The sequence below is a fragment of the Ruditapes philippinarum genome, unplaced genomic scaffold (genome assembly GCF_026571515.1).
Source record: "Ruditapes philippinarum isolate M1 unplaced genomic scaffold, ASM2657151v2 ctg2_1_1_1_1, whole genome shotgun sequence".
Lineage (NCBI taxonomy): Eukaryota > Metazoa > Mollusca > Bivalvia > Venerida > Veneridae > Ruditapes > Ruditapes philippinarum.
The window spans coordinates 700,650-728,421 of record NW_026854799.1 but is presented as its reverse complement, the minus strand read 5'-3'; the positions used below and the strand labels follow the sequence as shown (position 1 = coordinate 728,421).

Here is a 27,772-nt window from a genome sequence, read left to right as displayed (position 1 = left end):
TAAATTAAAAGAAAGTGAAGAAGTAGAAACATTTGTTGTATCATTCCTGTAAAATATCTATTATTAGAGAGTTAAATGTACTCTCAATAGTGTCAAAGAGTCTTATATTCAAATATAATCTTTATCACAAGAAGGAACTCACAGATCTCAGAAAGGAATAGTGCATGCCATAATGATATTTTTTCTAACTATGCATTTTTTGGTAAAATAATGTTGAATTTGAAATTGATATATATTGATTGTTCTAAATTTTAAATGATCTGTTTTTCTTAGTTATGTTAAAAGAATCATTCTATGAAGTTAGCTTTTTATGTACACTGGTTATACTTAAAATAAGAAATGTATTGACATTTTATTTCATTGATTTAGGAACAACCTGAGGAGATTCCTGAGATAAAAGAAGGCAAAGAAAGAAGGACTACTACCATCATTATTGACAAACCAGGTCAAGATAAACCTGTGCAGCTAACTATGGAAATACCAGAGGAACCTGTTGAAAAAGACATCGTCTCGGCAACACAGACCACCAAGACAACAGTAACAAAGGAACTGAGAATCAAAGAGATTGAAGATGAGGAGATCCTGAGTCTCATACAGAGACAATTGAGATAACACCTGAATCTAAACCTCAACAGGAAATTGAAATGCTGGTTTCTGTTCCCAAGACAACTTCAACAACTATGGTCACTACTGATATTGAAGAAACAAGGACACAAACACAGAGAATTGAAGTTGAAATTCAAGAGTCAACAATGACTCAGAAACCAAAACAGATTGAAATGGTTGTTCCAAAGACTGAAACAACTACTACTGATATTACCATTTCCGCCCCTTCATCAACAGCACAGGCTCCAAGACCAGCTGATGAGCAAATTGAAGAGACTAGACCAACTATTGAAGTTTCCACAAAGGAAATTCAATCAAAAGAAGTTCCAACTGAAGCTCAACCAACTGAAAAAGAGACAATAGAAATTGACATTAAAGCAAAGCCGTTGAAACAGGAAGTGGTAATGGAATTAACAACAACCGTAGTACCTGAAGAAATAACTCCAGTTGAGACTGAAGTTCCAGCGCCAAGCCAACCAATGGAGATTGAAGAAAGAGAAACAATAACAGTTAAACCTGCACCTGAAATGGAAACCAGAGCACCTGAAGAGGAGGTGAAGGTCTCTGAGAGAGAAACTATTGAGCTTGTGAAGATTCCAGATGAAGAACAGACATTTGAGATTGAAATAGATGTTCAGGATCAGTCTGCACCTGTAGTAACAGAGACTATTCAGATAGACACTGTTACCAAGGAGACAATTGTAGAACAGGTTCTCCCAGAGGTAACAGAAACTCATAAGGAGGAAGTAACTTTTGATATTACAGGTAAGCCAATGGAAGAAGTTCAGTTAACTTTTGCCATTCAGCCATCGGAGAAACAGGTCCCTGAAAAACAAGAGGTGAAAGACGTTGAAACTGTAACAGAAACTGTGACTGAAACAATTCAGCTTCCAGAATTGGAAACAACACCTCAAAAAGAGCAGCCTGTTGAAACTGAAGAGAAACCCTTGGAAGAAGTACAAATGTCTTTTGAAATTAAAGGTCTTGAAACCACAGAAATCGAAACAGTTACTTCAACTGAAAAGACTGAAATTACTGATAGTAGTACAGTAATAGTTCCTTTAGTTACTGAAACTGAAAAAGAAGAGATTACATTAGAAGTTCAGGATATTCCCTCTGAAAAGGTCTCAATTGATATTGAAGTTCAAAAGAGTAAAGAACTACCTGAAAAGGAAGAATTCACTTTGTCTGAGAAAACAGAGAAAACAGAAACCACAACTATAACAGTCCCAATTGTGTCTGACACAAAACCTGAAGAAATTATAATGGATGTTCAAGATATACCATCAGAAAAAGTCTCTATTGACATTGAAGTTCAGAAGAAAAATGAAATTCCTGAAACTGAAGAAGTTACTTCTACAGAAAAGACAGATGTAACACAAACTATAACGTTTGAAATTCCTGAAGTAACTGATACACATCACAAAGATGAAATAATATTGGAATTTGCTGATAAACTTGCTGAGGAAGTTACAAAGAGTATTGAAATTCCAAAAGAAAAAGAGATTCCAGTAACTCAGGAAACATTGGACATAGAATCTACTGAAGTGACACCAAAGACAGTCACTGAAGTTGCTGAGGTCAAAGAGAAAACAGCAGAAGAGTTTACAATTGTAACTCAAGAGGTACCTAAAGAGAATGTCAAGTTTGAAATTGAAATAAAAGAGAAAGAGGTACCAGAAACAACAGAAGTAAGTCACATGGATATTACCACTGAAACAGTAACAGAAACTTTTGAAGTACCAACTGTTGAAGAGATCTTCACAGATGAAGTAACTTTAGATGTCAGCAAGAAACCTGAAACAGTGCAAATGGAGATTGAAATACCAGAATCACAGGTAACCACAGAATTACTTACGATAACATCATCAGAGGAAAGTAAAGAGACTATAGAAATACCAATTGTTGAAGAGACTTTTAAAGATGAAGTTACATTGGACATAAGCAAAAAACCTGAGACAATACAAATGGAGTTAGAACTACCAGAATCACAGACGACGACAGAAACAATAACAATTACTACATCTGAGATACCTGAAGAAGTCACTGAAGAAGTTACAGAGACTGAAAAACACAAAGAAGAGATTAAACTGGACATCAAAGGCAAACCAGTTGAAATGAAGGAAATGGAAATCAAACTACAATTGAAACCTGTTGAGAGCCCAAAGGAATATAGTCCAAAAGAAACAAGTCCAAAAGAAACAAGTCCTAAAGAAACAAGTCCTAAACAGGAGAGCCCATTGCAAGCCCCAACAGCTGAAGAGATCTTTGAGACATTTGAAACTGTGGAAGAAGGAGCTCCAGAATTTACCTGGGGACTGACTTCTTTAAAAGTCATGGATGGAGAAGAAGCTAAGTTCTTTTGTGAGCTTGTAGCTGAACCTATACCAGAAATTTCTTGGTTCCATGATGAGAAACCCATTGCTGAGAACCAAGACTTCAGGTTTGTCAATCTGTCTATGATTATAATGGAAAAATATCATTTGAAATAAGTTTTTAAGATATTATTTCCCCTAAATCACTGTAAAGTTTATTAGAGTTTTTCAGAATAACTTAAAGTTCTAAAGACATAAATTAAATTGTATTGCAGTATTATTTTATATAAACTCGCACCAGTTTTGATTGACCAGAGATTTTTTAAAAACTATACCTTTTCTTTTTTGTAGTACTCTTTTTAAATGAAACTAACTTTTAAAGACTCATTTCTTTTAAACTGTTCAACCAATGATTTATTATTTTTTAGAATAACCTTTGAGCCAGAGACAGGAAAATGCACCTTGTTGATTGTGGAGGTTTTCCCACAGGATGCAGGCGAATACAGATGTATAGCTGTGAATGAGCGCGGAAAGGCTATTTCTAGAGCCACTCTTGAAGTTGAATGTAAGTTTATATTTCAGAAATTGTAAAAAGTTTTTTTTTTTAATTAATGCCTTTTGTTACCTAAAATGGCATTTTAACCTGAGCCATGTACATCTATTTATTAGATTTTGTTGGTTATGACATTTACCATGAATTTATATTATAATAATGGAACTGTTCTTGTTGTATACTATCGAAATCCAAGGATAAATCAATTCAGGCAAGAAGAGCCATGCTGTTAAACCTGAAACCATTTTTGTTTGTTTGCGAGGGCTTGACAAGTTTTACAAGGAATAAAATTGGTCCAATTTTTATTATTAAAAGTCTGCAACAGTTCAGTATATAAATACAAGTTTGCAGGCAAAGCACTGTAGTATACATCTTTGGCACGTTTACTACATCAAACTATTGACTATTGAAAAGTATAAATGGTCCCCAACCAGTGAGCACTTTCACCTCGAAAAAAAGACAAAGATAAAAGCATCAACAGCTACAAAATTTATTGTAGTGGCAGTGTCTTAGCATATAAGGAAGTAAGGGAGATTTTTTCAATAAGTAGTCAGTGACAACGAACCCAGATGAAATTATTTATTATCTCCCTTACTAGTATAATGTTCACTGGCTAAACTCTGTGATATACCTTTTTACCAGACAAAACACACACAACTCTTTGTTTATATGTGTCTGAACAAGATTATTGAAAGTATGATTCTTGATATGGCTCATGTATTATTTTTACAGCTTACGAATATGTTGCTGACACAGAGGAGGCCTCGGACTCCGTGCAGTCATCTGTAGAAACAAGTTCTCCTAGACAGCGAATAGACTCTGATACTGAAGCACCATCTGCTCGTAGACAGATGATAGAAGAAATGCAGGAGATGCAAGACCGAATTCATGCAATCTTCTCTGGTATGATTTTTAGCTGGTCTGTTTCTAAGAAAATGTCAATCTTACATGGTCGCTATAAGGTCGTTGTCGTGCAAAAACTTTAATGTAGCCCATTATTTTAACATTTTAAAAGATATCAACATGAAACTTAGTATATTTGCTTATTATGACAATATGCAGTTTAAATAAAATATGCATGATTCTGAAATTATCATGACATACCACAATTGTTAGACAAGGGGATTAATCTGAAAGCTAAATTTTTGGAGTAATATCCCTTTTTCATTTTTTCCAAAATTGCTTATTAAGTAGAATGAAAGCAATATTTTAGGAGTCCTGTCCTTCCATGTCCCTCTTGTGGTTCTTATTGTTGTAAAATAATATTTCAAAATTGTAGCTTATCAAATTCATTCCATATACAGCAATATCTGGTCATGTAGTACCAATTCACAAAAATCCTAACTAATTTATTATTTATACCCATCAGGTGTAAAAGATAATCTTGAAGCTGATATTGAGGAAACTCAACAGCGTCGTGAAGAGATAATGCGTTCCAGTCTCCATGAGGACCAGTTTCCTGAAGAGGAAATCTCTGATCTCTCTGAAGAAATGCCTGAGGAGGCTGAACCTGTAGAGGAATTGAAGGTATGCAATTCTCGCTAATTTTTTTTTTTTTTCAATTTTTTTATAAACAAAATGTTTATATTTTGCTTTCTATATTGTTCTCTTTCAATTATAAGGCTGAGATAAAATGATTTAAATGTGTCTTCTTTTTGATGGTAAGGAAATAAGAATACATTAGACATTGGGATAAGTTAAAAATCAAGGATACTTTTCATGACTTGTCTAAAAGCAATGTTAATTTAGAGGGTACCGAATAGGGATAGGCAGCCATCTAACTGTTAATAGAACAATAGAGGGTCACATGATTTATATAAACTTATAAAGACAAACATATTTAAATTTAAGTCTTATAGTGTGAAACTACAAATCCAAGATTTTTTTTATATTTGGCATGAGCATCAATTTGTAGATTTCTACAGGTTACTCAGCCCTGCTTTATGTAGGCTAAGGTTTAGGAAAAACACATCATAATATAATCGAAATAAAACCATTTCTCTCCTGTAATTAGTTTTTATTACTAAAAAAAATTTACATTTGGGTGTATATTGCCTCGTCTTTGCGGTGCTTTTGTTTAAGTTTGGGTGGATGATTTTTTGTCTCAGCCCTAAATTTATATTTACAAGTATATTTTCTTTTTCATAAAGACCTTTAAGTAATAGAGTGTTATTTTGTATCTAAATTACATTATTGATAAATTACAGGTTGTTAAAGTACCCACTGAAGAGGTTACTGAATTCAAAATAGAAGAAATGCCTGAAGAAGGTAAACCAGAACACGTTCTGCATGAAGAGATTAAGATCAAACCAGAAGAAGGAGACTTATTTGTTGAAAAGTCTGAACTTGAAAGACCAGAAACAGAAAAGCCAGAGTACAAAACTGAAATCATTACTGACTTTTTGGAGCAACCAGAGGTTACAGAATTTGTTGAGCCTGTTTCAGATGAATCAAAATCAACAACAATTCAGCTTGAAATAGGAACAGCAGATGAGCAACCTCATGAATCTAAAATAAACATTGCTGTTGAAGAACAGCAACCACAAGATGTTATAGAAGTTTCAGAAACCACGACCATGAACACTAAGATAACTGAGGTTATCCCAGAAGTTGTTGAAATTGAAAAAGAAAAACCAGGAGAGTTTCAGGTTGAAATAATTACTGAAGCTGTTGACAAACCAGAAGTTGTAGAAGTTACTGAGATGCCATCGGAGACAACTACTATTTCTGAAGTTCAAATTGAAGTAGAACAGCCATCAGAAAAACAGTCTGAAGAATTCAAGGTTGAAATCCTCTCTGAAACAACTGACAAACCCCAGGTTACAGAAGTAACAGAAGCTATTTCTGAAACAACATCTGTCTCGGAAGTTGAGATTGATGTAACAAAGCCTGAAGAAAGGAAACCAGAACAATTTAAAGTTGAAATTCTCACAGAAACCGCAGAAAAGCCTGAAACTACAGAAGTCACTGAAACTCTTGCAGAGACTACGACAGTTTCTGAAATAACCATAGATGTTGCAAAGCCAGATAAAAAGAAACCAGAAGAATTCAAAGTTGAAATTCTCACAGAAACAACAGACAAACCTGAGATCACAGAAGTAACTGAAGCGATTACTGAAACAACAGCTGTCTCAGAAATTGAGATTGATGTTTCAAAGCCTGAAGAAAGGAAACCAGAACAATTTAAAGTTGAAATTCTCACAGAAACCACAGAAAAGCCTGAAACTACAGAAGTCACTGAAACTCTTGCAGAGACTACAACGGTTTCTGAAATAACCACAGATGTTGCAAAGCCAGATGAAAAGAAACCAGAAGAATTCAAAGTTGAAATTCTCACAGAAACAACAGACAAACCTGAGGTCATAGAAGTAAGTGAAGCTCCTGCTGAAACAACATCCTTCTCTCAAATTGAGATAGAAGTTGCTAAGCCCAAGGAACAGAAGCCAGAAGAATTCAAAATTGACATTCTTACAGAAACAACCGAAAAACCTGAGATCACAGAAGTAACTGAAGCTCCAGCGGAAACAACAACCTTCTCTGAAATCGAGGTAGAAGTTGCCAAACCTCAGGAACAAAAGCCAGAAGAGTTCAAAGTTGAAATACTCACAGAAACAACAGACAAACCTGAGGTCACAGAAGTAACTGAAGCTCCAGCTGAAACAACAACCGTCTCTCAAATCGAGGTTGATGTTGCTAAGCCTCAGGAACAAAAGCCAGAAGAGTTTAAAGTTGAAATAATCTCAGAAACAACAGACAAACCTGAGGTCACTGAAGTAACTGAAGCTCCAGCTGAAACAACAACCTTCTCTGAAATTGAAGTAGTAGTTGGTAAACCTCAGGAACAGAAGCCAGAAGAATTCAAAGTTGAAATTCTCACAGAAACAACAGACAAACCTGAGGTCACAGAAGTAACTGAAGCTCCATCTGAAACAACAACTTTCTCTCAAATCGAGGTTGAAGTTGGTAAGCCTCAGGAACAAAAGCCAGAAGAGTTCAAAGTTGAAATACTCACAGAAACAACAGACAAACCTGAGGTAACAGAAGTAAGTGAAGCTCCAGCTGAAACAACAACCTTCTCTGAAATTGAAGTAGTTGTTGGAAAGACTCAGGAACAGAAGCCAGAAGAATTCAAAGTTGAAATTCTCACAGAAACAACAGACAAACCTGAGGTCACAGAAGTAACTGAAGTTCCATCTGAAACAACAACCGTCTCCCAAATCGAGGTTGAAGTTGGTAAGCCTCAGGAACAGAAGCCAGAAGAGTTCAAAGTTGAAATACTCACAGAAACAACAGAGAAACCTGAGGTCACAGAAGTAACTGAAGCTCCAGCTGAAACAACAACCGTCTCTCAAATCGAGGTTGATGTTGCTAAGCCTCAGGAACAAAAGCCAGAAGAGTTCAAAGTTGAAATACTCACAGAAACAACAGACAAACCTGAGGTCACAGAAGTAAGTGAAGCTCCAGCTGAAACAACAACCTTCTCTGAAATTGAAGTAGTTGTTGGAAAGACTCAGGAACAGAAGCCAGAAGAATTCAAAGTTGAAATTCTCACAGAAACAACAGACAAACCTGAGGTCACAGAAGTAACTGAAGCTCCATCTGAAACAACAACCGTCTCCCAAATCAAGGTTGAAGTTGGTAAGCCTCAGGAACAGAAGCCAGAAGAGTTCAAAGTTGAAATACTCACAGAAACAACAGAGAAACCTGAGGTCACAGAAGTAACTGAAGCTCCAGCTGAAACAACAACCGTCTCTCAAATCGAGGTTGATGTTGCTAAGCCTCAGGAACAAAAGCCAGAAGAGTTTAAAGTTGAAATACTAAAAGAAACAATAGACAAACCTGAGGTCACTGAAGTAACTGAAGCTCCAGCTGAAACAACAACCTTCTCTGAAATTGAAGTAGTAGTTGGTAAACCTCAGGAACAGAAGCCAGAAGAATTCAAAGTTGAAATTCTCACAGAAACAACAGACAAACCTGAGGTCACAGAAGTAACTGAGGCTCCAGCTGAAACAACAACCGTGTCTCAAATCGAGGTTGATGTTGCTAAGCCTCAGGAACAAAAGCCAGAAGAGTTCAAAGTTGAAATACTCACAGAAACAACAGAGAAACCTGAGGTCACAGAAGTAACTGAAGCTCCAGCTGAAACAACAACCTTCTCTGAAATTGAAGTAGTAGTTGGTAAGTCGCAGGAACAGAAGCCAGAAGAATTCAAAGTTGAAATTCTGACAGAAACAACAGACAAACCTGAGGTCACAGAAGTAACTGAAGCTCCATCTGAAACAACAACCGTCTCTCAAATAGAGCTTGATGTTGCTAAGCCTCAGGAACAAAAGCCAGAAGAGTTCAAAGTTGAAATACTCACAGAAACAACAGATAAACCTGAGGTCACAGAAGTAACTGAAGCTCCAGCTGAAACAACAACCTTCTCTGAAATTGAAGTAGTTGTTGGTAAGACTCAGGAACAGAAGCCAGAAGAATTCAAAGTTGAAATTCTCACAGAAACAACAGACAAACCTGAGGTCACAGAAGTAACTGAAGCTCCATCTGAAACAACAACCTTCTCTGAAATTGAAGTAGTAGTTGGTAAGCCTCAGGAACAGAAGCCAGAAGAATTCAAAGTTGAAATTCTGACAGAAACAACAGACAAACCTGAGGTCACAGAAGTAACTGAAGCTCCATCTGAAACAACAACCATCTCTCAAATCGAGGTTGATGTTGCTAAGCCTCAGGAACAAAAGCCAGAAGAGTTCAAAGTTGAAATACTCACAGAAACAACAGACAAACCTGAGGTCACAGAAGTAACTGAAGCTCCATCTGAAACAACAACCGTCTCTCAAATCGAGATTGATGTTGCTAAGCCTCAGGAACAAAAGCCAGAAGAATTCAAAGTTGAAATACTCACAGAAACAACAGACAAACCTGAGGTCACAGAAGTAACTGAAGCTCCAGCTGAAACAACAACCTTCTCTGAAATTGAAGTAGTAGTTGGTAAACCTCAGGAACAGAAGCCAGAAGAGTTCAAAGTTGAAATTCTCACAGAAACAACAGACAAACCTGAGGTCACAGAAGTAACTGAAGCTCCAGCCGAAACAACAACCTTCTCTGAAATCGAGGTTGAAGTTGGTAAGCCTCAGGAACAGAAGCCAGAAGAGTTCAAAGTTGACATTCTCACAGAAGCAATAGACAAACCTGAGGTTTCTGAAGTAACTGAAACTGTTGCTGAAACAACAACCATCTCCGAAATTGTGGTTGATGTTGGTAAGCCTGACGAAAGGAAACCAGAAGAATATAAAATAGAACTTTTGGATGAAGGTGTTGAGCAACCAGAAAGTGTAGATGTTACAGAAGAAAAACCAGAAACGAGCAAAGTCAGTGAAGTTTCTGTTGAGACTTTCACAACAAAACAAGACACTGTTGAACAGTTTGAATCTGAAGATACCCAAGAACCAGCTGAAACGTTCAGAGAAGAAATTACTGTAGAAAAAACCCCAAAAGATAAAGACCAACCTGAAACTTACAAAACAGAATTAGAGCTTGTTGAGCCAGAACATGATGTTGTCACAATAACATTTGGTATGCATGAAGGAGAAGATGATGAAGAAATTACTCATGAAATTTTGGAAGAAACCGGAGAAATTTCTGTCTCTGAAATTCAGCTTGAAAGACCTATATTTATTACTCCACTAAAGGATGAAACCATTCCAGAAGGAAGTGATCTGACAATGGAAGCTGTTGTGAGGGGTAACCCAGCTCCCGAAGTGACATGGTTTGCTGATGACGAGCAGCTGTCTCCTTCTGAAGACATTCAGATAACCTACAAGGAAGGAAGATGTGTCTTGTTTATGAAAGAAATTTTCCTTGATGATGAAGCTGAATATTGGGTTGAAGCAACCAATGAATATGGGACAGCAACAACTTCGGCATATGTCACTGTATTGCGTAAGTTGACTGTTTGGTTTATTAGAAGTAATCAGTTATGCAATATTATATGCAATATGTGTTTTTCAATATTTATCAGTTACTTAATTGCAAACCAGAATATAAATAAACGAGAATTAGGAAGTATGAAGTCATTAAGTATGGTTTATGTAAAAAAAAAAATTTGTGAAACAGAAAGGTGACTTATTGTACAAAATCCAACAACATAGTTTTTAACTTGTTCATAAAGAAAAATGACATATTGCATTTTTTGCATCTGACTACTTCTTAATTTAATATGTACTGTTTATTTTTTATTTGTGTTAACACGTTATTTGAATGTAAGACAATATATTAATAAGGTTTAAATAATTTATCTTATATAGATTTCTATTTGTTGTAAATTATTAAAATAGTTTTCATATATCAAAACATTTGAAGAATGCATGATCAGCTATAAGGTAGTATATGTTTCCTTAGCAGCACCCATTTGAAAATTGATTACAAAGTACTTAACAGTGGTAAAAAATGTTAAACATAAACATCAAAGTAATAGAAAAGCTTCTTTTCTATATTTTTTAATATTCAATAGAGTTCCCTGTTCAAAGTTTTCTTTAAAGGGCCAATATTTTAGGGGGTGGAGGTGTTGGTGTCATTTGTCTGTTTCTAATGAAAGATCTTATTGGACTATACAATAATGAAAAATGGAATTTCAAAGATTGTTCAGTATGGTAAAAAAATATGTTGCTTTTTTTCTTTAAGTGTAACTTGAAACATATACTACCTTAAAATAGCTGATTTGTTAACCTTCGTGTTTGTTATATTCTGTAAACCAAATGTTTCACATTTCTTAAAGTTGCAATACTGTGCACAAATAAGATTTGGATTTTAAAATGAAAATCAATATAAAAGACTATTAAACATGTTTTGATACTTAGTCATTATTTAGTATGTTTAAGGTATGAATTAAAAATGGCTTTTTCGCAATAAAAATATTTAGTTTACACAAACTTTCATATTCAATTTATGGGAAAAAAAGAATATATAAAGACATTAGAAATATCTTCCTATATTTTTGGGATGTCTTGTGTACAGTATTACAATTTTAAGCTTGCATTTCAATCCCATATATTCTTCCTTTTCTCACTTGCAACCACTTCACATACGCACAGACACACTTCCAGACCTTGTTGCAGATATGTATATTCAAACTATTCCCCCCATTTTCACCTCTTACGAGATCTAAGATAGCACAGTTACAGATTAGCACTATTTTACCCATTTTTATTTCGATATACATTTTTCTCTGTGTATGTCCTTTACATTTTCCCTTTATTTAAACAAGTAGAAATTGTTCAAAACAATTCAGGTTTGTATGCATAAAAGTGTCAGCACGATTGATTTTATTCTCTTGGACTCTTGATTGTCTCTGTCATTGTAAAATATATCTCCATGAACTGAAATCAAAAGGTATCATTGGTGAAACACTGCCCAAGAACTTGTTATGCATAGCCTCAATAGGAAAAGGTAAGTGGTTGATACTCCTTTCAAACACAAGAGTTAAAGAGCAGATTTCCAGTGTTAATGTTTTAATTAAGGAGAAATTTTAATTAAGGAGAAATTATCAAACAAAACAGTCATCATTTTTATGATCGCCATAGGAAGTGCATATACATTAGTAGTTACTTTCTTGTCCGTCCGTCCTTAACACTCTTGTGTTTAGAATAACTGAGGAAAGAAATATTGAAATAATTGATTAACACATAACACGGTGATAAAGAACTATGATAGGTATCAAAATGAAATTTGAAACACTTGCTTGTCAAGACTAGGCACAATTGTTAGACACCAGATATTATTCTGAGAGCTTAATTAGTTATACACCTTTTAAACTCTGAGAATTTTTGTCAAATTGCTAAATAGGTAGAATGATTTCAGAACTATGAAAAGTATAAACACTTGATTATCATAACAAATGCAAAGTTGTAAGACAAGGGCCTCCATCCTGAAAAACTTATATACAAAAAAGTTAATTTATAAAAACTGTTTTACACAGACGTACATTAGACCACTTGCGGTGCTTACTAAGTAATGCTTGTAACACTTATTCAGCCTTCATTTATTAACAGATGTATCCGAACATACCTTTTGGTGGTTACAAGTTAAGTGGTCCTCTGGGTCAAGATCATCACTTCTAAATACTAGTTACACATTTGCTTATATAATTTATAATCTGTTTATTGATTGGTGTTTTTCATGTTTAGTAGGCAGATCCCTTAAGTGGTCCTGGTACTTTTGATGGAGTAGTTGTCACTAAGATAAGGTCACCCATTTTGAAAATAGATACATTCTGACTTCCTTTATTATGTCTTATGCGTGTTAGTTAATTATCCTGGTAAGACCTATCACTTGAAGGGGAGAAAGTGGTCTCTTGGTGCAAGTTCAAGGTTACTAAACTGATAAAATAGATTTCACCCTTTTGCTTATTCAGCCTTAAGTTATTTATTGCCTGATGACTCATATTTAGTAGGTAGATATCTGTGGTGGTCCTCTAACTTTGGATGGAGTATGGTGTCACTGGGTTTAGTTTATTGGTGCTAAAGTAGATTTTTACACTTTTGCTCTTACAGCTTTTATCTTTTGACCGATATGGAATAAGATATGTTACCAAATATGCAGATTCAGTGGAGCATCCGAGGCTTTTATTGTTAATTCTTGGCTCAGAATTTCTTATGAAAGTGTCATAGTGATGGGCTTATTTATCATTGATTTTCCCTACACTATAAGCAGGAATAGATAAACAAAACTATATATAGAAATATCTTGCACTAAAACACAGTCCACACACATTCATTTCAGTCCTTTATCACTGATTTTTCACTTTTTACCTAACTTTTTTATTCATCAATTCACCTATATATTTTTGAATCATTATGTTATATAACCACTTTACAGCAGGGGAAGTTCTTTCATCTGAAGAAGAGACTATTCATGAAAAAGAAGTTGAGGCCCCAATAGATGTAACAGAAGTTACTCAGTCAGAAACTATTGAGGTAACTAAACAGCCAGAAGTTGCTGCACCTGTTGACTTAACTGAAACTGTTTATAGAGATACCATTAAAGACGAAAGTCAACTAGAAGTTGAAACTGAAGCACCAGTAGATGTTACTGAAACATTGTTTAAAGAAACATTTGAAGTCAAACCAGAAGATGAATCAGCAAAAGAAGAACTTGTTATTGACATTAAGCCAAAAGATGTCAAAGAAGAAGTTACAGTGGAGATCAAACCAAAGAAAGATGTTATTGAAGAAATTGAGTTTGATAGTAAGCCAAAAACAGTTTTTTCAGAAGAAGTAGACATTGAAATGAAACCAGAAAGGAAAACTTCTGTAATTACATTTGAAACTAGCAAAGTATCCCCTTTGAAAACTGAGGTTACAGAAATTCATAGAGAATCTATTGAATTAGAAACCAGACCTGACACTGAAGAGATTAAAGAGGAAACTTCTCATAAAGAGACTATTGATATTGCTCCTAAACAAAGACAAAGTGTTGTTGAGATGGAAATAACGGTACCAAAACAAATTATAGAGACATACAAAGAGACTGTAAATGTTGATGAAGTTGATCATAAAGCCCCTGCAGTAACAGAACACCATGTTGTAACAGAAGTCATTCCTGTAGATGACGAAAAGATGCCAGTTGAGATTGAGATAGAAGTCAGACCTGAAAAGAAAACAGAAATAACTGAAAAAGAAACTATAGAAATTATTTCAGCAGAAAAAGATGAAATTGAAGTTCAGGAAGTAACACCTATGTTCAAAGAAGAAATTGAAATTGATTCGAAACCAGAAACTGTTGAGATTGGCTTTGATTTAAAACCCAGTAAGAAAGAAACTACTGTCACAGAAATAATAAAAGAAACTACTGAGATTGTTGAAGAGACTCCTTCATTTAAAGAGGAAATTCAGATTGACCAAAAACCAAAGACTGATTTACAAGAAATTGTGTTAGATATCACTACCCAGCCTCAGGTAGAAGCTACAATTAAGGAAACCTTAGAAATGAAAAGAGAAACCGTAGAAGTTACTGAACATGTAGTTGAGTTAATGGATGTAGAAGGACCAATAGATGAGGTTATTATACAGGAAAGAGAACAGTTGAAAATTACAGAAGTCCCAAAAGAGCAAGAACAGGTTTTGGAAACACCAGGACTTCAAACTGAAACAATTGAAGTAAAACCAACAGAAGATCAAATGGAGACAGAAATTATCTCAACTGATACTGAATCTGCTGCGGAGGAAATTATGGAGACTGTCCCTGAAGAAAGACTTCCTATTCAGGAAGTTGAAGTAATGAAGCCAGTTGAAGAAACTGTTGAAATCACAACAGAAACAATACAAATCACCCAAAGGCGGTCAGAAGTACCTGAGACAGAAATTGAAATTATTGAAAAAACTGAAGATATAACAACAGATATTGAAATAACTAAGCCATCTGATAGAACTGAAGAAACAAGTCATTTTGTGGAAGTTGCAAAAGTGACACCTTTTGAAGTAATGGAAACTCCAGGAGATGTTACTGTTTCTGAATCAGTTGATGTTTCAGAAGCTGTAGAAAGTGAAAAACCGTTTGAAGAAATAGTAGAAGAAATACGAGAAACAATTCAGGTTGAAAAGGAAATTCCATCTACTGCTCCTGAAACAGAAACTACAGAAGATATCAAATTTGTTGAAACAGTACCAGAATATGAGTATGAAACTTCAAGGGAAATTGAAATTGACACTGAAGTGCCAGATATAACATCGGAAGAAAAACAGCAAAGTGAGGTTATTGAAGATGTTTCTGAGGTCACTGCGGTAGAGACTGAAGCTGAAATAATTGAAACAGAAACTGAGGTACCAAGGGAAGAGACTGTTGAAGAAATCAGAAAAACAATCATTGTTGACTATGAAAAACCATCTGAAGTGACATCAGAGGAAACTGAAATTGAAACAGGTGTGGTTCAGCCTGTTGAAAGCTCAATTGAAATAGAAAAACCCTTTGAAGAGACAATAGAGCTATCAAGGGAAGTGATCACAGTAGAAAGACAGGTACCAGCTATATCTGATGTCAGTGAACAAGATTTAGGATTGACTGAAGTTGAGAAAATCACAAGTGATATTCAAATTGTTGCTCCAAAGGAATCTGAAACAGAAGTTCCTATTAAAGAAGTTGAGATGGAAGAACAAATGCCAACAAAAGTCTCAGAGGAGGAACAAAAGGAAGATGCTTCATTTGCTGTAGAAATTGAACAGGAAATTGAAGTACCTAAAGAAGATATTATTGAAGAGGTTAGACAAACAATCAAAGTTCAAAAGGAAAAACCATCAAAAACTGACACAGAGGAGTTAAAGAAAGGACAGGAGTCGGTTACAACAATATTTGATGCTGAAACCAAAGCACCAAAAGAAGAAATAATTGAATCACACAAAGAAACTGTAACTATTGAAAAGGAATTGCCCTCTGACATAAGTCCTGAAGAAGTTTCTGTTTCTGAAGATTCACAGCATGAAATAAGTGTAGAATTGGATTTAGAGCAACCTTTAGAAAAGGTTACTCCTGAAATTAAAGAATCTGTCAAAATTGGCCCTGACACTATTTCTGAAATAAAGTTACAAGAAATAAGCCCAGCAGATGTTTCTGAAATACCAGAAGAAGCCTCAGAATCAGCATTGGAAATAGTTGATTTGTCTGAAACACCAGACTTAAGGAAAGAAGAGAAACCAACAGAAGTTTCAGAAGTAGAACTGATAGTTGAAAAGCCTGATATAACAGAAATATCTGAAATTGAACTTGTTTCTGATGTTCAGCCACAAGAATTAACTATTAGCATTAAAGAAAAGATAAGTTCTGAAATTGTTACATTTGTAACTAAAGAACATATTGTTGAAGATAAAGTACCAGAGACAATTGAATTATCAGAGGTGGAAGAACATAAATCAACAGAACAGATCATAGTTGAATCAACTGAAAGTACTGGTGTAGAAATTGGTCAGCTGTCTAATGTATCAGCTGTTGAGGTAGATATTCAGAGACCTGAAATAAGCGAAATAGAAAAAACAGTAACTCTTTCCTCATTTGAAAAGGAAATTACAGCCACAACACAAACTGCAGTCTCCCTAGAGATTGCTCCTTCGGATGTTTCTGATATTGAGATTCAAATTAAGCCAGAAGAGATTGATGAAGATTTACCAGTAAAAGAGATAGAAAAACCGTCAGAGGAAATTGTTGAAATACTAAAAGACACAATAACTAAGGATAATAAAATACCAACTGAAACAACAGTTGTTGAAGAAACAGCAAGCAAACCTGATGTATCTGACATATTTGAAACAGAGACTGACAGATCAGTTGTTGAAACTGTAATTGAAACTAGGGAAACTGTTCAAAAACTGCCAGAACAACCAACTGAAGCTGATGTTGAAAGTGAGGATGATAAGGCAGACATTGTTCCAATAAAAGAAACTATAGAAGTTGTGCCTTCAGTTGATGAGGTTCCTGATGTTCAGAAAAATATCATTTCTTCAAGTGTAATACCAGCAGAATCTAAAGAAGGATTACCTGATGAAATTATACTTCAAATTAAAGGTTTACCTTCTACAGAGACTGAAGAAGTTGTTGAAATGGTTGAAACTGATGTTAAAGAGTCAATCTTGAAAACTCCTGAAGAAATTAGTAAAACTACCGAAGGTGATTTTGAAACTGGACAGATAGAAGTTGAAGTTTTGTCAGAAACAGATACTGAAGCTGCCCAGGAAGAAACTGTTACAATAACAAGTGCAACGTTTATGGCTGAGGACAAACTTCCATCCGAAACAAAGTTTGTTGAGATAGAAGAAGCTCAACCTCAAATTGAAGAAATTGCAGAAGAGAAATCATCAATTTTACCTGTTGAAGAAAAAATTCCAACCGTTACTGACAGTGCAACCGTTTCTTTATTACCTATTACAGATGTGAAAGAGGAAGAGGTGACAGTACCTGTTTCTCAAGCTGTTGAAATTCCATTGGAAGTTAAAGAAACTGCCTCTGAAGAGATAACTGGAGATTTGACACAACAGGAAAAAGTAAAACCTGAAGAAATTAGTACAGTTGATGTAACTGTTGAAGAAAAAGAAACTGAAGAAACACGTGAGATTACTTCTGAAAGCATTGATAGATATGCAGAAGATGTTTCAAAGGATATCCTTGAATCTGCATCTGTGTCAATAAAATCTGAAACAAAGGTGTCAGAGGCAGAGGTTGAAACAACAGAGGATGTTATTTCTGAATTGCCAAAGGAATCAGAAGAAAAACCAGACAAAATTGTGCCTGAAATGCTAAGTGAGAGATTAATTATTGAGAAAGAATCACCCTCTGAAGTACAGATATCAGATGAGGAGGTAACCGAAATACCAATACAAGATATTGTTGAGGAAACCATCCAGCATATTGCTGATGAAATAACGAAGGATATTTTGGAACAAGCTGCGAAAGGGCAACTTATTCCTGTCCAAACTAAAGAAATTCAAGAAAGTAAACCTGAAGAGACGAAAGAAGATAAAGATGTTGAAGTTGTTTATGAAAAATCTGAAGAGAAAATTGAAGATACAATATCTGTAAAACCTGACATAAGTGAGGTTACTTCTACAGAAGTTATATCTGATGAGACTTTACCAGCAGTGAAGTTTACTGAAATTCCAAAGGAAAAAACACAACCTGAAGTAACAGAAGTTTCAGGGGTTGAAATTTCTGTGGAAGAGAAACCACAGCCTATTTCAATGGAGATTGAAATTGATGAAACAAAAAAGGAAAAGGAAGAACTGAGTCACGAAATAATGCCAGAACAACCAGAAATTGTTTCATTTACAATTGACCAAGAAGACACAGCAACAACAACTGATGTAGTTGAAAAGAAGACTTTTACAGAAGAAATTGAAGTTGAAATACCATCAGATTTATCTGTTGAAGAAACAAAAACTGAAAGTATCTCAGTTGAAATTCCCAGAGAAGAAAAGCCAGAATCTGTTTCTTTTACAATTGATGAAGAAGACAAAACTACAACCACTGAAACAATTAAGAAGAAGACTGTCACAGAGGAAATCGAAATTGAAATTCCATCGGATATAACTTTAAAAGAAACAACTACTGAAAAAGTATCTTTGGAAATTCCGAGAGAAGAAAAGCCAGAGAGTGTTTCTTTTAATATTGATGAAGAAGTAAAAATTACAACAACTGATACAATTGAAAAGAAGACTGTTACAAGGGAAATTGAAGTTGAAACTCCATTAGATGTGTCTGTTACAGAAAAAACATCGGAAAAGGTATCTGAATCTGAGAAGGTATTGGTTGAAATTCCAACTGAAGATAAACCAGAGGATTTGGATGTAAAGGACAAACCAGTTGAGAGAACCACAGTGAGTTTTGAAATGACACCTACAACATCAACTTCTGAAAAAATAGATCTTACCATACAACCTAAGACAACCTCAGTAGATATTGAAGAGAAGACCACAATAACAGAGGTTATAGAACAGCAAACAGTTACAGAAGAAATATCTGTAGAGATTCCTGCTGACGACACTGTGAAAGAAACCACTGTGACAACCGAAAAAGTGTCTCTTGTTATAAAACCAGGCGATGAGGCACCAGAAGAAAAGCCGGAGGAAACAGTTTTACAGGTTACAGAGAAGCCAGAATCACCTGTAGATATAACAGTGAAAGAAACCACCTCGGAAACTGTGTCTATTGAATTTCCTGTAGAAGAAGAAAAGCCACAAGAGCCAGAAGAAATAACATTGACAGTGACAGACAAAACTACTGTTGAGGAAACAATTACAAAGACTGTGGAAGTAATTGAATTTGCACCAAAGTTCACTAAAACTCTTACAGATATAACAGTGATGGAAGGTGAAAAAGTTGAATTCACTGTGGAATTTAAAGCACACCCAGCTCCAGAAGTGGTTTGGTTTATAGACAATCAGCCATTGAAGGAGAGTGAGGACTTTATTGTAACTATTGAAAAAGAGTTTAGTAAGATTATCATTCCAGAGACTTTCCTTGAAGATGAAGGAGAATATAAAGTCGTTGTTACAAACACTGTTGGTACAATTACTTCCATATGTTACCTCACTGTTATTGGTAAGTCATAATAATTTTCTACAATTTCTTCAATTTCCATAGCTTGAAATAAAAATACATAATATAAACTATTCAATTATTTCTGAATGATATATACTTTTTGTTGATGCTCTTGATGCTCGCAATTTAACTTTCATTTGAGGCATATCTCAAAACATGGCTTTAATTCATAGAAGAGATCAGAATTTTATCAGACTTTTTGGACACTGCACTTGAAATAGACATTTAGTTCTCTTAACTTGATATAGAATATTATTTTAATTTTAATAATTTGAACGTTTGTTATGAGAAAAGTGGTTACATTTGTGGTTTTTTTTGGGTTTTTTTCATTTGCAGGCTAGTACACACTGTATTATTATACTCGTATATAAAATGCATGTCAGTTTTGTTCTAAACCTTGCACTATACATGTACATGTTTTGTGCCCATTTTTTCCAACACAAGTACTCTCTGACCACCAAATGTCATAGCATAGTGAAAAAAAATTATGAGATTTAAAGAAGTTATTTTCAAGTTCATTATATAGATTAATTGTAAAGTGATTTTTTTCTTAAACTTCATGAAATTTGAAAGATGAGTTTTACTTTTATTCTAAATATAATAAAATGTTATTGATTTTTTGTTACTATTATTACTATTTAGCTTTAGAAGAGACAACAGATGAAGAAGTCAGTGTTAAGGAAACTACAACAGTAAAAGAGACATTGGAGATACCTATTGAAGAGAAAGGTATTATATAATACTGTATCACTAGCTCTATCACAAGCAAGTCTAAGTGCATTCTTATATTCTTTTTCCATCAAATATTCCCTATCAGAAGCTGTTTTTTGCATATCAGTAATCATTGTTTGCAACAGCATTTCTGTATGGAAAGTTGAGAATAAATATCACAAAAAATTACTTTTGAAAAGTAAAGTTTGTTTTACTCTATTTCTTTAAAAAAAAACCATACATTTTACTATAAAATTCATGAAACATTATAGAATATAATGAGTGAAAGAGAAGATATTGCAATTATGGTAGGTTTGTTCAAAGGCCAGTTTGGCAGGAATGTCTTCAGTAATTGTGGTTTTCGATATGTATGCTTAATATAATACTAGATGTTGAAAATAAACTCAGTAAGGTTCTTTTATTTTTCCAGAATTGCCTCAAAAAGAAATCTCAGAAGAGACCATCGCCCCTCGTAAACCCGAAGAAGAGATTAGTGAAGGAGATTTCGCGGCTCCCCGTTTCACAACGACCCTCCAGAAGCACGTAGATGTACAAGAAGGTACCAGCATCACGTTAACATGTGAGGTTATAGGCAAACCAGCTCCAGAAATCACATGGTTCATGGTATGTTTGTTTGTTTGTTTTTATACAATATTTGCCGACATTAAAAATAACTTGCCCCCCACGGCATTACGTTTGAAATTTTTATAGAGATTTCTTTATGCCAGGACACTATTAACATATTATTAATCATTTTTACATAACTATGGACCAAAATTTAGTCTTTAAAAACTAATCTTGATTGGAATATATAATTTTTCAACAAATATATTTTGTTAATGTTTTTATGACAAGGACTTTAAGCCTTAGTTACCAGTAGATTCATTGGTTTAAATGGAGTTACTTGAATATTTAAATACTGTATTCTAGAATGATGAATCATTGCCTGATGATATAAGATTCATTACGGAACATCACAGAGAAACTGTGACCCTCACAATCAACAACGTAACCATTGACGATGAAGGTTACTTCAAGTGTGAGGCCAGAAACGAGCATGGAACTGCCACAACTGTCATTGAACTTTTCGTACAAAGTAAGCTCAGTCATCTAGCATGGATATATACATTATTAGTGAGGCATGTGTCAGTCAAAACTTTAAGTTATCTGATTGGTCAGTTTAAATTTAGGGAGTGTCAAATGAGGGCTCTTAACCATAATGGTGATTTTGATTGGTTAATTGAAATTTAGAGGGAGGGATTTGTAGTAAATGATTTTTGGTTAAACAGCTAAATATATATTGGGAAATGTACCCATTTTATTTTACATATTGGATTATGTTATCACATTTATATAATATACACAGTGATGATATTTAGTGTGTTTTTCAAAATGCATTTATATGTAAAGTTTTCTGAATATTTTTGGGTGGCTTTCTTTCTAATTGTTATACTTATATCTTTTGGAAGAGGATTGTTAACTTGTATCATTTGCAACTTTTTTTTTCCAATTTTTTATGATTGATGAACTTATTGTTTTCCATTTTTTTATGATTGATGTACCTGTCATATATGTACTGCTGATTTGCTGGATATAGATAACATTGTAAAGTCACTCTTATAAAGTATTGTCAGTTTTTTACCAAATTTAGAAGTGTTTATACATTTTCCTTTTTTGTGTGCCATTCTGATTGTATTCTTTTTTTTTATACTTTAAGTAAGAAATAAATTTTATAGTAAAACAGCTACTGTTTGGTTTCTTATTCCACACACAAATGTATCCATGGCCAAAGCATGATAGCATTGGGGAAATAAATGTGTGTTTGTGTGTGATTAAAGGTATTCCATGATGCAAAGTTTTTCTGAATGAAGTTTTTTCTATGTCATCAGGTACAGTGTACATGTACACCTTTTGTGAAGTAATTATGTTCGACATAATTGTGTGTAAATTTGTTAAGTTTTTTAATGATTTTATTAAATCAATGTTTTTAAGAGTGGCTTTACATGTTTACTGACTATTCAAACAAATAAATTTGGGCTTTTTTTGATAAATGTTGTAATTGACACATGCTTCACTTTGTTCACCAATAACCGTTGGTCATTTTGACTTTTTCTGTTTTTTAATGTGCATGCAAATAATTAAACTTCTCTTTATATCACAATTTGCTTGTTTTTCAGGCAAACAGAAATTCTAACAGTCTAACAGTGTTTTTATAATCCGTGAAAACCTTACTTATATTTTGATGTTGTGTGTCCTATCATATTATCGTATTAAATGCCCATCTTGCTTTTTAGCATAATAATCATTGTCATTCCTCCTTTTATAGAGTATGTTTATTATCTTATAAGTTTACTGTCATTTATTACATGCTTTCCAGGGCATAGTGAAATTATATTTTTGATGTCACAGTGAAATTATAAAATATATCTTTCACAGCAGCCAAACTATATAATTTTATATATGACTGCAGATGAAAAAAATATATCTTAGATAAGTGGAAATATTGTCAGAAATACGCTCTATTGTCAGTAAAGTGTGCTTGATTACGAGAAGCATGCACATGAATATCTATATGCACATATCATTTTTAAAATGTTACAAAATTTGTAAAGAATTTACAGAAATTTTTTTCAACAAGATCAATTTGACATCATAATTTGATGACATCATGATTTAGAACGCATGACGTTATGCAGTAAAAATCAGTACAAGCCCCTAAAAAGCATGAAATAAATAGAAAATATGTTTGTTTTGTTTGCAAGATCAAAATATATTTCACTTGTGAACACCAGCTGCAATATTTTCACTTGTGACTACGTCATTCGTGAGAATATTACACCTTGTGTTGACAATGTGAAATGTATTTTGATCTTGTATACAAATCAAACAAATTTCATCACTATATGAGATTATTGTCTGATAATTTTGTGAATTGTATATGTATATGTGTAATTTTATTAAGGAATGACTCGATTTACCACTATGGGTTCTATCCCAGCAAGATTTTGACTATTTCATACGAAGAAACTATCATACTAGATTAAAGACTGTTGATGGTTCTGCTTAGGTGCTTTTCTTGTATCTGAAAAACAATGCTCATATAGGAAACTAAGGTTTACCTCTACCATTAAAGCTGGTTATGGCCCAGGTTGGGTGTCTTTTACTATGAGAGCTATTTTGACTATTACTGCTTAGTTTTGTTGGCTTTGTGCCATTTATAAGCGAAGACAGCAAATTCATATTCTTGAAAATTCTGAAATTAAACTAAGAAGTTGTAATCAAGTGATTTGAATCATAGAGTAGGCGTTTTGATTCCACAAATTTACTTGGGGTAAATTAAAACTCAACCAAATTTAAATGTAATTTTTGGCGTAAGTTTTTTTAACTGGGCTTTGACCAAATTATCTCTCAAACACAATTTTGTAGAATTATTAAGTGATTAGTAGTTAACTATAGATCTCATTCTTGTTAGGCAAAAATTAAATAAGTAATATTTAAATCTTAAATGTCTTATCGTAAAAAATATTTCCTCCTAAATTCAATTCTGATGTTACGGAATAATATTTGTACATATTTACTGCCAGTTTTAATTATGGTTCATATAAGAAGTAACATAATTAATGTTTATATCTATTTTCCTTCCTTAAAATAAAACAGCAAACACGAAGTTTAAAATTCTACACGAAGAATTGTATCGCATAGAAGTACATGTGGATCTATTCTGGTCGAAAAAGAACAAACAGGTGTTAGAGATCAAGGAAAACGTCACGGAAACGCGAACAATAACAAACCATTGTGACATGTCATAGAAATATATATGTATTTTGTCTTTAAACAGGCTGCTGATAACAGTTATGTCTTTTTTATGATTTTTCAATAAAAAAAAGATATATTATTTTATTACTTATAGTTTTAAGGTCAGAATGAAAATGTATAATATATAATTACGGATCTGTTTTACATTAGATTTATTTTCCGACAGAGAAGAACGTATTTTATGAAATACGCTTTTTTATATCAACATAAAATCAAAATTTTCTTAAAAGGAGATCATATTTCAAATCATGGTACATAATGATAATTTTTAGCCAAAAAAAGTATAATTATATTTTCTATTATTTTCATACAATAGAAGGCAAAGTTTGAAAAATTTATATACCTTATTTATTATTCATTTCTTCTGACCATTTTATATCTTCTATGACTTTTTTCAAACCATTCCATTTTTATTCATTACTTGTTTGATTTGAGGGGACATGATGCATCTACTTCGTTGTTGACAATAATTATTTTAAAATTTGTAAGAAAAAGAAAAGTTATTTGTTCAGACTCTATTAATGATTTTTTTTTATTATTACTTCACTATTTTCTCAATATTTTAAAGATTTTTTGACAGATTTTTTTTTTAAATCTGATGCATCATGTCCCTAATTAAAATATTTCTTTACTTGTGTCATTTTGATGATGAAAGGGTCAAGGTCATTGTCATGTCATAACTATATATAGACAATATTTAAAATAAAAATAAGATTGAAAAATCCATTGTAGACCAGTCCCCTTTAATAATCATGTCACTTTGACAAGGAGAGTATTGGCATGAAGAATGACCTTGACCATCAAGAATTCTCTGTCTTTATTGGGAGATGCTGACATAAAATGATACTGTTCTGTTTTTATATGTGCTGTTATTTTCTTGATATTTGAATTTTTTGCAAGAAAATTTATATGAAAACAGAATAGAATTGTATAAATTGACATTGACTGAAGTTGACGTGATGATTCTATGTATTATATTGAAGCAAGACTTTGTCTGTTGCGAACATCATGACAAAATTTGCTTCAGTATAGTTGTTGTTGTTGTTGTGAAAACATGTTCCAGGTTCACGTTTCAGCAGCCTCATTTCCATCATAATCAAACTGCGGACACACAACATGATATTTTGTAGTGCAAATGTATTTTTAAATATCTTGTCAAGAAATGATCCAAAAGAAGTAAAAACAACCAAAATTATTACTTCAATACCTAATAATTAAGTTATATCAATCATTATTCAGGTTGAAATTTTGAAATCTATATATAATTATCTATTGTGATATTTGAAAAAAATTTAGCAGTACATTGCTATTTTTTTTTTAAAAATCAGTGTAACTGAGTAGTATGAGTTTTTAATTTGAAGATCTGTTTAGAAAAAAAGTTGTTAAAAGTATCTTGATTAATAAAGTTTGACCGATTTTTATAGTCCCACATATTGCTGATGAGCGTGGACCTGATGTTACCATGGAAACTGTTGAAATTGTTGTTGAGGAAACACAACCAGAATCGCAGAAACCATCGAAGGAGACAATCACTCCATTAGGTTGGACTATTTTTTTTCTGTCTGTGCGTCTTGCCCCAATGCTACTTATTTATCTAACAAGAATGCATTATGGGTAATAACAAAAACCACCAGAGCATGGGATTGTGGGAAGAAAAATTATGGCCACCATTTTTTATGTGCTGGTGTTTCTGCGATGTCACTGCCTGGTTGTAAGTAGATATTAACTGCTGTTAATTAAACATCTAATACATTATCATCTGGCAATCTTTAACGTATATTTTAATTTGTTTTAAACATGCTTATCTCTGCTATTTTGTGTTTGTGGCCAGTAATTTGCTACCATAGCTAAATTATATTCCAGACGATTTTCTCCATAGAGATAAATCAGTTCACTATATACCTCAGTTAATTGTTGTATCTTTATTTCAGAATACATTTTACCGATTATTTTTATTATATAATAATAATACCCATAATACACCTTATCAGCATTAGTTTTAAAAAAAGCTACATGTAGCTGCGGTAAAGATATACATTACACACATACTTTGTTTAAAGATTGCCAGAAATGTTTTGTTTTTTGTTTTTTTATGACATACACGCAAAATGCTATGTACCTTCTTGTTATTTATGTTCTTAGTTAAAGAAAATCACGTTTTTGTTTGAGAAGTTTAGCATGTAGAGTTACCTTTTCTTTTACTTTATTTTGTTTTTATGTAGCTACTGTTTGATAGAATACTTTTATGTTTCTCAGTTGTTGAACAAACAAAATGTTTGCTGTAAACATTTTCTACCCTGATATATAATATTCCACAAATCCATTGCAAAAAAAGAAGAAAAAAATATTATTTTCGTGGTTGAAATTTGCTTAAGTAAGGACACTGAATAGTTCTTTGTCTAAATTAGTTTTAATGCGCTTGACAGTCTGCTAGATAAATGCTTTAGTATTTAAATGCAGTGTAAATTGTAGAAAAATTTGTCTTGAAAACTGAGTGTTGTTCTTCTGAGGATAAAATTGCAACACTTTAAATGCTTACAAAGCTATAAGAAGCTGTATTTTAGCTTATAGCCCAGCTAAAAGGGATTTGTTTTCTATTTAGAAATTGAATGAAAATGTGAATAAATAAACTTGCCATTTTGAATTCAGATTAACAACAAAAAAATATCTGCAAAAAAAATTGATATAAGTTTAAGTAAACATTGGAGTTGAGGATTGAAATTTGGCATGTATGAAATGGGCTATAAGACTTACATTTGTAAAATTGCTTATAGAAGTATGCAAAAAATGGACATTCATATTGGTTGTTCAAAAGGAGCAATCTTTTAAAAATGCATTTTTGTTGCACTGTTGTATAATATTGATTGTTCAAAAGGAACAATTATTGATTGTTCAAAAGGAACAATCTATAAAAAAATGCTTTTTAGTTGCACTGTTGTATAAAATACAAAAAGCAATGGTCAAGCCATGTAATATACCCCTGACATTTTTCGAGTGGCAATAAGAAATAGGAAAAAAATACCAAATTAAAATATCAGGGTAGAATTTGTAATTTAATACAGGTGAGCAAAATTTGTTATCTTTAAAAAGGAATTTATGTTTATTGAAATCAGAATCGTGTGTTGTGTTTATTATAAACCCATAAGGACCAAATAAAATTTATAAAAAAAAAGAACAAAATTCTTAAAATTGTTTTTATTCCAGAGTATTTTCTAAATAGAGGAAAAAGAATATACATTTCAAATATAAATGTCCATTTGCATGAAAACGGTTTAATATCCCTCTTGGAAAACTTTGACTCTGATGTAAGCTCATTTTTGGTGAAAACGCTTCTTGTTTTAGTGCCTTCCTCTAGTTTTTAACTGTTATGAACTACCACTTTTTGTTTAGCGATGTTAACGAACATTAACTTTTTACCTGTACTTAAAACCATGTTGTTATTTGTTGTCATTTGTCATATTTTTACTAAACTTATCTTTTCCCCATTTTAGAAAAATTAGTCCAGTTCGATATCTGTTTTTACAAAAAGTGGTTCTTTAACAGTAGAAAAACAGTTTTTTCCTACATGCTCACCTGTCAGCGCATGTTTATTATTTTTAGTTGTGTTACTATATTTAGTTTCTTGTAACTATATTTAGTTTTTGTTACTATATTTAGTTCTTGTTACTATATTTAGTTTCTTGTTACTATTATT

General features: G+C 33.2%; 2 protein-coding genes across 3 annotated transcripts in view; both read left to right on the top strand.

Annotated features, from left to right (window-relative positions):
• Positions 1–27,772, top strand: part of LOC132741091 (titin-like) — a 284,076-nt gene that overhangs the window by 118,168 nt on the left and 138,136 nt on the right. The window lies entirely within an intron of this gene.
• LOC132741101 (titin-like) lies at positions 502–26,722 on the top strand. Of its 2 annotated transcripts, none has more exons than XM_060729195.1 (10): positions 502–3,049; positions 3,350–3,486; positions 4,207–4,377; positions 4,844–5,001; positions 5,682–10,413; positions 13,348–19,551; positions 20,194–20,280; positions 20,693–20,886; positions 21,193–21,358; positions 25,503–26,722. In XM_060729195.1, exons 1-10 carry the CDS (start codon positions 645–647, stop codon positions 25,694–25,696), a joined length of 14,448 nt encoding a protein of 4,815 aa, XP_060585178.1. In that variant the 5' UTR covers positions 502–644; the 3' UTR covers positions 25,697–26,722. The 2 variants fall into 2 exon arrangements, with proteins under 2 accessions (XP_060585178.1, XP_060585179.1); XM_060729196.1 differs by lacking the exon at positions 25,503–26,722 and adding an exon at positions 23,920–24,246.

Bases quoted from the DNA above. Each gene is read 5' to 3' on its own strand.
- LOC132741101 (XM_060729195.1), top strand. From the start codon at position 645: ATGCTGGTTTCTGTTCCCAAGACAACTTCAACAACTATGGTCACTACT. The intron at 3,050-3,349 runs GTTTGTCAATCT...ATTATTTTTTAG, and splicing joins GCTGAGAACCAAGACTTCAG to AATAACCTTTGAGCCAGAGA. The intron at 4,378-4,843 runs GTATGATTTTTA...TATACCCATCAG, and splicing joins AATTCATGCAATCTTCTCTG to GTGTAAAAGATAATCTTGAA.